General features: G+C 46.2%; 3 protein-coding genes across 17 annotated transcripts in view; 1 reads left to right on the top strand and 2 right to left on the bottom strand.

Annotated features, from left to right (window-relative positions):
- Window positions 1–621: 621 nt before the first annotated feature.
- lyrm5a (LYR motif containing 5a) lies at window positions 622–2,400 on the bottom strand. Its single transcript, XM_056425351.1, has 3 exons — window positions 2,302–2,400; window positions 1,931–2,003; window positions 622–1,502 (listed from the first exon to the last, which is right to left on the bottom strand). Exons 2-3 carry the CDS (start codon window positions 1,973–1,975, stop codon window positions 1,290–1,292), a joined length of 258 nt encoding a protein of 85 aa, XP_056281326.1. The 5' UTR covers window positions 1,976–2,003; window positions 2,302–2,400; the 3' UTR covers window positions 622–1,289.
- A 775-nt stretch (window positions 2,401–3,175) lies between these two features.
- On the top strand, window positions 3,176–7,796 carry dnai7 (dynein axonemal intermediate chain 7; the record flags this gene model as incomplete). Its single annotated transcript, XM_056425465.1, has 15 exons — window positions 3,176–3,305; window positions 3,620–3,708; window positions 3,802–3,906; window positions 4,092–4,229; window positions 4,431–4,565; window positions 4,662–4,819; window positions 4,912–5,070; window positions 5,167–5,218; window positions 5,296–5,380; window positions 5,533–5,696; window positions 5,768–5,921; window positions 5,991–6,205; window positions 6,296–6,454; window positions 7,280–7,393; window positions 7,473–7,796. Coding segments are annotated over 15 exons (2,133 nt in total), but the record flags the coding sequence as incomplete, so codon positions are not given.
- Window positions 7,797–7,824: 28 nt separating this feature from the next.
- Window positions 7,825–11,953, bottom strand: part of lrmp (lymphoid-restricted membrane protein) — a 32,464-nt gene continuing 28,335 nt past the window's right edge. For 8 of the 15 annotated variants that reach the window (XM_056424375.1, XM_056424379.1, XM_056424381.1 and 5 more), the window contains 5 exons: window positions 11,665–11,723; window positions 10,185–10,310; window positions 9,750–9,776; window positions 9,058–9,212; window positions 7,825–8,829 (listed from right to left, as the gene is read on the bottom strand). In XM_056424375.1, the coding sequence (XP_056280350.1) occupies window positions 8,687–8,829; window positions 9,058–9,212; window positions 9,750–9,776; window positions 10,185–10,310; window positions 11,665–11,723 (510 nt within the window). In that variant the 3' untranslated portion in view covers window positions 7,825–8,686. The remainder of the gene's footprint in view (window positions 8,830–9,057; window positions 9,213–9,749; window positions 9,777–10,184; window positions 10,311–11,664; window positions 11,724–11,953) is intronic. The other 7 variants (XM_056424383.1, XM_056424382.1, XM_056424386.1 and 4 more) reach the window with 7 other exon arrangements.

Here is an 11,953-nt window from a genome sequence, read left to right as displayed (position 1 = left end):
TTCCTGACTGGAAGATCGACGTCAGAAAAGATCTCCGCCTGATTTTAATGAACGCCTGAAAACGGGTTCTCTTACACAGCGGAGTGGTCAGCTGTCCGCCCCGAAAGAGGGGAATGTAGTCCACAGTGGTCCTACAGGTGGGGCGTGCCCCTCTAGTGGGGGAAAGTGGTACTACAGATGGGGCGCAGGGGAAATGCAGAAAGACCAAAGTGTTTTGATTTCATTCAATTAGAATTAGGCCAAATAAAAAGGCCTCAAGCTGCAAGTCCAGTCTGGACCGTCGTTTTCTCTCAACGCCTCAATAGGTAGATCTTGCCTGTCACGAAGGCGGAGGTCAGGGATCTTGGGCTCAAAAAGGTTGGTGACCACTGATGTAATGCATTGTTGTTATTTGGCAGGTGGTCTATAGGTGACCCAGCAGCAGACGTTAGACAACTCAATAGACATGGACTGTAAATAAACAGCATAGTCTAGACGGCTTCTCCCGGTTACCTCATCACAACTGTAAATAAAGTATTACAGATTAATTAATTTAGTTAGATTATTATCAGATGTGTCCCGATGTTTTTGGACATTTGCAATAAATAAATCGGTTGAGACAAAAGTTAAAATGACAACATGGGTCTTCATATTTTCCAATTTTATTGTTCTAACACTTGAAATAAGTTCAAGCTAAAACTATTTGAATTTCAAATTTTTCCTAATACATCGGGATTTCTAACATGTTCATATCGATGTCTTTCATATTGAAATGAACGAATGAAGTGATAGAAGTCCAGGTATTCTGCATTATCGGTTCATACCTCCCATTAACCCTTTGAAAACTGTATTTTTGATCTCATAGAAGCAATGACAGTAAAATAGTTAAATTGTTGGGGAAAAAAATGCTGTAATTCTTTCTTATTTTGAAACAAGGCATCACTGTTTTTGTGTATCAATCAATAGTGCATTGACCGGCATGAACATTCACTCAAGACGTCTGAACACATAATTACAATATATACACGGAATATACATTGTACAATAAGGTTCAGTCAGTCGGGCACACCTAGACGTCCGTCATTTAGAAATGCGTTGGAGGGGTAGCTGAAATATTAACATATAAACAAATATATACAGTATCTAAAACACTGGCATTTAAGTTACAAGTTTGGTATAAAAAAAATACAATGCACATTCTGTAACAGCTTGATCATCATCATCCTCATGATGGCTCGTCCTGTGAGGGAAACCGTCTCTGCCTCCATTGAAGTGCTACTGATGTGACTGTACTCCCTTCGTACGTCTCGTTATTTTTCGGGCTCGTAGTACCTCTTCTTCATGGCTCGATATTTCCTGAGGAAATACAGAGCCTCCAGTTCCTTGATAACGAAGTCTCCGCGGGCCACCAGCTTCTGGATATTCTCGGGGTCGGTGACGTCTTTATTCTTCATGAAAGCGGACTTCAGCCGCCCTCGGAAATAAGCGGCTCCCTGTGGGTACTCGCGGCCAAGATACAGCAGCTGTTAGGGGGAGAGAAGCGCATTAGAAAGGCGGAGAACCGGATGGGACAACCACCCAGAGTGTGTCTGTGACTGCAAGTGGCCGACAATGATGCCATGAGAATACCGTTGAAGAGACCGAGGTGGACTAGTGCAAAGTGAGATGTTTGTGGCTGCAGGAGTCAATACATTCAAAGCAGTTTTAAGAAATCTAATGTACACATTTATCTGCCAGGTTGATGACTCCGAAAATGAGATCATCATGTTTTTATCAAATCTAAAATTCAGCACTACATGATAGCAGTCCCAGCTGTGGAGACACTGGTACAGCTGTCTATTTATAAAGCATGTGTAGTTTGTTTTTTACTTGTGATTTTGTATGCATTTTATTATCTGTATCTGGACCTCGAGTCTGTAATCAAAGTTTGATTGATTGATAAACCACTCACCGTTTTGTAAAGCCTCATAACCTGACCCCTGAGAGGGTCTGACATGCCAGGAACCAGGTGGCCCTCCTCACTTCTACAACGACAATGTGAAGAAGAAACTGCTCGTGAACCGAGACGACAGAGAGAGAGAGAGAGAGAAACATGTGGTGGGCGCGAGAGAAAGAAGACATAACTAGAGAATGACCCTGAATCGAACAGAGCTGCGACACATAAACAAGCCACCCTGGAATGAGCTACGTTAGCTCGCGTACAGTTCAACAGCTAGCTAGCTCGTTAGTCTTCACAGGGTCGCTACAGTATTTAACACACATGCCACATTCATCAAAGGCTACTGTACGAATAACCACATCAAACAGTGCTTTCATATTCACCCGCGGTCCTCTGTTGGGCGGATTTCCTCAGCCGGTGCGACAATGAGGAGACCTCAGGGCTTTGTCCTTCCCGTGGCTACCGTGGACGTGCTCGGCCGTACCGTCGTAAGTCATTTCGTATTGTCGCAAATACAAACATAACAGCGCATGCGTGGGCGTTTCTATGGTTACACGGACGCTGCGGAGCTTTTCGTTTTTACAATGGTGAGTTTTCACAAAGTGTTTCTCGAATTAATTACCCCTATTTGTCATTAAACCTTCACATATTTGTCATTACACCTTCTCATATTCAAATGGGTTAAACTCTAGTTCAGAGGCACGAGCTATTGTTTTCTATTGTCAAAGTTTTGAGCGAACATGGACACCACTTTTCAAGAGTTTGCCGGCCCTTCGCTGCGCGTCGGGTCGAGCAACACCCTTGAAGTGGACCTTATTGACGACAAAGTTCTGCCTCTCGCACCTTATTGCCTAAATAATAATAATTTGCAACGGTTTTTGGTGTGCACGCAGCGTTAGACCGACAATAGCCCATTGCCTCTTCCAGCCCAGCCTCAGCAGGGAGAACCGTCTTTTTGATGAACACCAATATGTCCCGTGTCTGGAGCTCACGTTATAAAACCTTTAACTTTCTCTCTCTGTTTCCTCATGCGAATGATAGCCACCCAAGAAACGAAAGGTATGAGCAAATGTCAGTCAGCACATTCAGGATCCCAGCATCATCCTGATTACCAGAGGCACGAGCTAGTTGAGTGAAAGTATAGGCAGCCAGGCGGAGAACACCTGATCCTACAATAATCAGCACCTTCACTGTGTCTAGACCATCCTCCCTTCAGTAACTGATCCTTTTGCAACACGTAGAGTATAGTGACACAATCAAACACTGTTTCTTAATCCTGTTTTGTTTGTTGCTGGTTTCAAGTCAAAGTCAAAGACTCGTAAACTGACCAAAGCTCAGAGGGCGAAGCAGCAGGAGGAGGAGGAGGAGAGGCGTCTGCGAGAGGAAGGTCATCCGGATTTATTTGATCTTTCTTTTCATATAAACTGGGACAAAAGGTGGTTAACTCTGCAGGAAAATGATTTAAAGTAATCCGTTTTGAACTTCACTGTTATGGGATATATACTTGTTCTAAAGTACTGTTTACCACATTGATCTCTTATTACATATTTTTAACTATAGTTTGATTTATATAGTTTTATTATTTTACTCTGTCTATGTTTATTGTAATGCCCTTTCACATATTCAAATTCCATGTATGTGTAACGTGTTTGGCCAATAAATGAGTCCGATACATGTCCACATGATACTTCTGCTTTCCAGAGGAAGCAAAGGTGCAAGCTGAGAAAGATGAGCAGGATAGATTGCAGAGAGAGAGGAAGGAGGAGGAGCGAAAGAGGCTCGAGTTAAAGGTAAGACGTCCCCACTCCCCTCTAGGAATTGAGGAGGGCACACGTGCTTATTGCGGCATGCTTTGCTGTCATGGGTGTATTTTGCCGTCAAAGGACCTGGAGCGCAGAGAAGACGAGCTGATCGAACTCCGCCACCGACTGGAGGATAATCAGACTGCAGTCCTCAAATGGAAAAAGGATGCTGTGGAGAAAGCCCAGGTGTGTGAGAACATGAACGCGTTCCTCTTGCTTCTCAGGGCTTCCATAGTTTTTCCTAAGCAGACAATGCAACAATACATTTATCATTCAAAACCCAACAATATATTATATTTGTGTTCCAATTCAGACCGAATAAAAAAAGATTTTCGGCCGATATTAACACGTGTGATGTTGTCTGTCTCCAGTGGGAGAGATACATAAGTTGTAGCCGTATCCCAGACCCATCAGTACAGCGGGATATTAACACGCTCATCAGCCTAAGTAAAGATGATCCAGAGGTCAACATCACACACGTGCTCGAGCAAAGCAGCATCCATCTACAGGTCTGTATGTTGCTGTGTAAATGTCATGTACTTAGTTGATAAGTCAGTGGAGAGTAGATCAAGTTCAGTTTTAATGAGCAGTTATTTATAAAACACCCACAAGATTAGTGATATGTTATACCTCCTGAACTACAGTCATTAACACCACTTCCTGCCTAAAAACAGGCAATGCAGGAAATACATTAATGGTGTTCCTTATAGCTGATGGAGGGGCTGGAGGATCTGCTCAGAGATGCTACAGATCAACGAGAGGCCCAGAAGTATGAGGAGAGTCTCTGTAATTTGCTGGAGCTCATCCACGCCAAACACCTCCTCGCCACTGAGGAGATCCTCAAGGTACACGGGTCATCGTTTTTCCTGTGAAATTGATTTTCAGTATTCTGCGCTGGCTTTCTGGAACAGTACCTGCTTTGTGTGCCTCCCGGGTCACAGGAGGCCAATAAGAACATCGACACCGAGACAGACAACATGCAGACTGTGGTCAGCGATGACAACGTCACACTCTGTCTCTGGGCCAACCTCAAGTATAATACAAGTTTGTTTCGGAATGAATCGGCTCTGTTCACCGCGGCTACACAAGAAAGAGTGAGGTTTGTCTTATTCGGGTTTTCTTTGGAGTTGACAACTTGATTTGGAACCTTCGTATGTTAGCCTTCTCTTTCTTTCCAACGGGTTCATTCAGGTTTAAAGGTGTAAACTATGGAGAGGCGGGCCCGAGCTTTATTCTTCCTAAAGTGCTGTCTCAGAGCAATATCGCGATACGGATCCTCCACACGCGGTACGACCACCTGTCCCTGCTGGCCAGGATGGCTCCCCTGAGAATACACACACCCAGCCACAGGTACTGATCGGCTGGTGCTCTTCCCACTGCGAACACAAATACTACTATGAGTAATAACCGTGATCTCGATGTCTTTCCTCGTCCGTTTGTTCCCAGGTCTCTTGCAGGTGGCAAGGTGCAGTCCATCCAAGGGTTGGATGAGAGTACGGTAAGGGGTTCCTGGCCAGGGTTACTACATCCAATGTGTGTGTGTGTGTGTGTTCTAGTTCCCTTTGTGTCTCACAGAGTGCAGCCAGTCTCCAGTCGATGAGGACCAGTGCTAAGGAAGGCCGAGGGAGCCAGATAGAGACACAGGTGGCGGTGCTAGATGGTGAGACGCCCGGCCGGACACTCGTCAGTCAAAAAAGAGTGATGGTGTTTTGATACGGTGCCATAACGCAACTAAATATAAGTCTGTTAAATCTAGTCTGTAGATTAAGATGAGTCTCCAATGATTATTTTTCTCTTTTCTTCTCGCCACAGCTGACTCGACTTGCCCCCCGGAGCAGCCCCCGCCGCCGGACTGCAGCGAGCGTGTCCAGGTGGTGGACTTAATGCAGTACACCCCGCTAGGTGGGGTCTTCTACTATGACGCGTTTCAACTCCCGCGACAAGCCTTCAAAAACGGTGGCTGGGAATTTAGACAGGTAAAGGCCTTCAAGGTTTTCTGCTTACAGCCCAACAGCGACCGGGGAGCTCACACAACTGATTTTTCTAGGTGTTGGACAACGGACTCCAAGTGTTCCCCTACCCCATGGAGACGTCCAACTCGGCTGAAGGCGAAGCCTGCCCTCCTGTTGGGGTGTCTGTGATGCTGCCCGACTCCGTTGTCTTCCTGGAAACTCCCCAAGTGGCTCGCTGGGATGCTGCGGGTAGGACATGCGATACGATACTCTCTGTATCTAAAAACTAGTAATGTATACAAGGGTCTTTCAATCCAGGGAAGCAGTGGAGGATGGACGGCATCACCGACGTGTGTTACGAGGAGGCGGAGGCCAAAATCTCCTTCAGTATGGACTCCTTCCACGCCTTTGTGCTGATGCAGGACACTTACGCCAACCTTCCCTTCCAGAGCTGGGAGCTCAGGCCACTGGGCCAAGACTCGGCTATCTTCACCATCAACGGGGCTCCCGTCGACCTCAGCATCACGATCCATGCAAGAGACCGGAAAGCACTGCTCGTATGTGCCGGAGGACGAGAGGAGTCGCCTGACCGTTATGTCTTTGTGTCTCATTGGACTTCACAGGATAATCAGTGTATGTTGCAGTCGGAGCGAGAGAGAGGTCTCGCTCACCTCTTGGGGAAGTGGATGAGCGGCCCCGTCCTGCAGAGAGCCATGCTCAACGCGGGGGTCAACATCTTTGTCGGCGAGCACACGGACCAATACGTCGCCACCTGCGGGAAGGTGTGCATGTTTTACTCGTTTGCTTTCTGAACAGACCAACGAGAGGCTGGGTTGGAGCCAGGCTGCAGCACAGTGCATGTCCACATGTCTGTGTCGGAGCGACAGGAAGGGGGAGGGGGCTCAACTGTCATTCTGGTTTGCTAGCATGACAACGTTTGCCAGACTGAGGTTGACGTGAACGTTATTAGTTTGGTTCTAAATCAAAGTATTGACTCATGATTTAAAAAATAAAAAGTATTAAAAAATATATTATTGTGCAAATACTTTTGGCACAATATAAATATATTAATATATTTAAAAATACAATAAAATAGATTTTAAGTGAACTATCGACATGCATATACAGAAATCTAGTTATTGTACTAAGTATACTTAAGTTGTTTCAATTTAGCACAAAGAAATAATCAAAAAGTACTTGAATACTTATTTAAACACAACTTAAATATATTGAGGTCAAAACAAGTTGTTCCAAAATAAGACTGATATATCAAGTATACTAAAGTTAAATATACTTAGTATGTATATATTTTTTTACCTGGGGGACCTTCCAGAAGTTGTAATTTCTCTCAACTCGGGGCATCACAAAAGTCAGGCTTGATACCATGGTAACTCAAACAGTTGACACCGAATGATCAGTGATGCAAAACCGTGCCTCAAAAATAATTGCTCAAATCTGATTTGAGAAGATATTCTTTTAGCAGGTGGGCGGTAACATGCCTGGATTGTTGGAACACAATGAAAAAGATTCGATGCGCATCTCGATGCAACAGACCCTTGTTCTCCAGTGATCTAAATGTGCTGTGTGGGCTCCCTCCTCCTCCTCAGGACCCCCTCACAGAGCACCCTGCCTACCAGCAGATGGCCCTCCTCGCCTCTGCCTGCGCCTTCTCATGGAGCAAGTGGAACGGCAAATGTGGGGCTGAGCACGTTGTCATGCAGGTATTCTCGCTCACACACAGCTCACTTCATTTCTCCTTCTACCCCTCCTCCTATGTGTAACGACCCTCTCCCCTACCAGGTGTGTGAGCACCACGGCCCGGCCCCGGTGCCGAAAGACTCGTGGAGTCTCTACCGGCTCGGTGCTCAGAGGACTCAGAAGCTGGAGATCGCAGAGGAGAGCGAGGCGTTCTCTCCAGACCATTACCCAGGAGTTGAGTTTCACTCCACCTTCTTCCACATGCTCCAGGACAACATGAGCCCTGAAGGCATCGCCAGGACCAGACTGTCCCACTATCTGTTTGTGGATACCGTCCACAGCCTGCTCTCCGCCACCAGACCCCTGATGTACTCATAACCTGTGGGAGATTAACTTGGGGGCTCTTAAAAATACAAAATAAATGTACTTTATGATGCACATAAGAACACACATCTTCTATTTTAGGATAGGCTACTTTATTTGTGCAAAGTTCCAAGCATCTTCTTTGGAACATACAAAATGAAGTTGAAAACGGTGACAACCACAGCATAAAACGTAAAGTGAAAAAAAGAGATACGAAACCTTTGGTGTTAAGACTGGGACAATGTCGAAGTATAACTTAAATAAAAATATATTCATAAATCCTCACTCAAATCTAACAAACTCATAAATATAGACTTCAAAATTGTTTTAAACACTTAGAATGAAAGTTTAATTACCAGTGTTCATAGACTGAAGTTATAAAATATTCTCGGCAACATTCCATTAAAAAGGCGTTAAGTCCCGTTTCCTCAAGTCAATAAAAAGTATCTAAAGCGCCATCGTCCACGAGGGCCTTCTTCTGATGCTGGAGCGACATGATTGGTCAACGTTGTACCAGCTCTGATGATCAAGGCTGCGTCATAATGTGTTGAGGCCGTTGAGCAGCTTGTTAAAGGACATTGGTTTGCACCGCGCGCAACTGCTTTTAAAAACGCAGACACACACACACACACACACACACACACACACACACACACACACACACACACACACACACACACACACACACACACACACACACACACACACACACACACACACACACACACACACAAAGACTAATTTAGCAAACGTGATGTGATGCATAACATTCATCAAAGGGTTAACTCTCCCCTGAGGCTTGGCCTGTGCTGCCGTCAATGCAAATCTTGTTTACAGACTCTTCAGGCACCAGTAAAGATCCCAGCAGCTCCGCCCAGCAGTTGTACACTTTCATCACGCACGGATCATTTCTGCAGAGAGCCGATGACACCACGCAGCCTGGGTCTCGGGGGCTAGACGGGGGGCTGTCCGTGATGCCGGAGCCCCGTGTAGGGCCACAGCATCTGCTGGATGGTCATCCAGGAGTCCCCGGTCCCCACAGGGGCCGCATCGACCGCTGGCTGCATGGCCAGGCTGGCCAGCAGAGCCAAGAGACCTGCAGGTGAACCAGGGATATTTACTCACAGAACGAGGCGGATTGTAAATGCGTCTCCAGACGTCTTCTCCTGCATTAAAGAGGAGGCGGACCAGTTGTGTCCTTATGTTTGGAACATGTAGAGCACAGAATTGTTTACATTGGCAAACTCAAACCTTCTCTCTAATTGGATGTGAAGAGAGCGATTAAAAAAGTAAAATAAAAATGGAGTCCTACAAACAAGTGTACCTGCTAGCACCACCACCATCGCCAACCAAAGCCAGACGCCTCGGCCACCTTTGGCTCCCGGTGCAGTTGCAGCGGCCCAGGAAGAGGTCAGGCTGTGGGGAAGAGACGGGATCATTCCGGGGTCTGTGGCCATGGGGCTGTTGGGGGGGCTCGGACTGGAGGTGAGCAATCAAAGAAACAAAATGTTACCACGTGGATAAAAAAAGGGAGAAATATATAAAAAAAATGGCCAAGATAAAAGACAAGATAAGTTACTAAAAATGACTCAAGGAAGGTAAAAAACCTCTGGGTCATTTGTGGTAACCAATGGATGGCCGGCAGGGAATTAGCTGCAGATGAATGCAAGTTGGCCTCGATGGATACATTTACCACCCGTCTCCAACAGTTTCAAAGAGGCGAAACCAGTCACACCCGCATAATTAGAAAGCCGCCAGCAGCACAGTGAAGGGCGGTTGGCATGGATGTGAATTGGAGCATCGATCGGTAAAGGAGAAGGCAGCTGGCAATTTTGGCCTGGGGTCTGTCAACATGAGGACGGCCGCTTCAAATCACTTTAAAGCCATTAAGACAGTCACTGCAAGCGGCATCTGGCCTTTGATTGGCACTCATATTTGACAAATTGCATGTACCGATTGGATTTTTAGACGGATAGAATCCACAAGCACTTGAGACTCTCCCCCTTACACACTCACAGCGTTATAAACAGCTCATCCCGACTCCTGAGCAGTGTGGAGGGAGGAAAAGAGGAAAGGACCGTTCAAAACACACAAGAAAAACTCAGCTGTCCCACAAAAAGAGAGCAAACAGTCCAAGTGTTATGATGGCTGGTCATGTTAGTAAATGACAGAAGACATAGCGGGGTAAAGCAGTTAGTCAGTTAAATGCATCGTTAGCCACACACTGACAATCAGAACTTAAGATCCATGCATGAAGCACCAATCACCAAGCTTCCAACATCCTGCGTCACAGACGGACACCGATCTCAAGGCCGCAGGACATCGTTGGTTCTCGGCCTTCCCAGTGAAAATGCTCCGTTAAAACACGATTGAAAGCAACACGGTGAACTCTCCCACTATGCAGCCGGCCTCTCTGCAGTGGGCCGGCGGAGGGCATTTGGTTGGACTAACGTCTTGAGGGGCAATAGGAGGGAGGTGAGCTTGCTGCCCAGCTCACTGAGACTGGACCTCCTCTTCTCTGCCGCCGGCTCGTCCTTCGGCCGGTCCTGCCACTGGCAGTCGGTGTTGCAGGGCGTCCTGTAGGCACGCGTGGGTCAGGCATTCACAAACACGGTTCAGATGCACATACAAACACAAGCATGGCTGCATAACCACACCGATACCGCCTGTGCACATGCACACACGTTATGCACAGGCGGACAACACAATATTCACTGATTAACTCTCTCCTGCTGTACAAGCGGATATTTTAGAGATCGCTGCGATAAAATAATTCACGCCCAGCAATTCCACTTGCATGCTCCAATATGATATCACAAACCCACAAAGCAATTTCACAACCTTTCAGATATTTGGCGAGCATTAAAAGCGTGTTGCATCGCCGAAGCATCAATTTTGACTGCGCTAACCAAATGGGATCCGCTCTCCTCGTCCAAACATTTGAAAGCTACATGATGCCAATGAGAAAAATGAAAAATAAGTCCTTGAAAATGTCAAAAAGACACGTTTGCTTCTGTAAACGCTTTCCCATGCGAGGAGGGGACCAGATGCAGGAAAGATGGCTGCCGTGTGATTTGATCGCATCAAAGGTTTCTCAAAAGAAAAAAGGTGTATTTAGCGTTTGTTCCAGCAGTCTAAGTTTCACCCTGTAACTTCATTACTGCTCAAGAAGTCACCGCAATTACGTATTTGCAATTACAAAAATGTTTTCTTGAAAAGTTCCAGGCGTGTCATATTTGTCTACATTACGTGACACTGCTCTCGGTCAATCATCAGACACGCCCAAAAAACTGTTGTTGCGCGCCGATTTGCTTGATTTTTAGGAAGAACAAGAGTGGAACAACCTCTGAAGCATTTTATGAATTATGAAAATAATTTCTATCCATCATCCACTGCAACATGTTTTGGAAAAATGTAAACTTGACCACAAAAATAAAAAGGACAGAAAGTTCCCAGAACGCTTCACCGTCGGACTGACCAGCGATGCCACGCTAGAAGGCCGCCATCTTTATGCATCTGGGGCCACAGTGAAACGTGTGTGCAGCCAGCGCGGGACCCTTCTTGGCATGCCTTACCCCTTCATCACGAGAGAGGGCTCTTCAGGGTCTAGCCAGGCCGCAGAGCTAACAAAGCGCTTTAGTGGGGGGCGTGCGATGCTCTTCCCCGGCACATTCCTGGAAACCATCGTTATCACATAAGGCCACAACAACAATAACCCTCGTTGTCATGGTACTGCGTCGGTGGGCGTGAAAAAAAATAAAGAGCCAAAGCCAGTCGCTTCCTGCACATCAACAATGCTGGTGTGTTTTGAAAAAGGTCATTTAAACAGTCCTAATACTTTTACTTTAAGCGCACCTTCCCCCTCACATACAGAGTCAATCTGTTTTAACCTCGATGCACATTCAACCCACGCAAACACATCGTCTCCTACCACGGGGAGCGCCTGGTCAGTCTCTCCGTTTCCGCCTCGGAGCCATCTTGTGCTTTGGTCTGTGGTGGGAAGATCAAACAATAAGTCACGAGTCACAGAGTCAGCAATGCCCCCCTTTGCACAGCCTGAAGCAGAACACACATTTAAACCTGGTTCCATTTTGTGGGGGCAATTAAACTTAAAATGTCTTATTTAACCATAATCCGACGATTGTCATGCACCACATGTAGGTGGCATTGAAAGCAACCCCAAGAATGGGATTGGCTTCTTGAGAACTTAATTTTTTAAC

Source organism: Pseudoliparis swirei, chromosome 10 (assembly GCF_029220125.1).
Source record: "Pseudoliparis swirei isolate HS2019 ecotype Mariana Trench chromosome 10, NWPU_hadal_v1, whole genome shotgun sequence".
NCBI classification, from domain to species: domain Eukaryota; kingdom Metazoa; phylum Chordata; class Actinopteri; order Perciformes; family Liparidae; genus Pseudoliparis; species Pseudoliparis swirei.
This window is presented reverse-complemented; position numbering and strand designations above follow the sequence as displayed.

Excerpts from the sequence above, each read along its gene's own strand:
- lyrm5a (XM_056425351.1), bottom strand. The coding sequence starts at position 1,975 with ATGTCAGACCCTCTCAGGGGTCAGGTTATGAGGCTTTACAAAACG. Across the intron at positions 1,503-1,930 it reads TTATGAGGCTTTACAAAACG|CTGCTGTATCTTGGCCGCGA; the intron begins GTGAGTGGTTTA and ends TCCCCCTAACAG.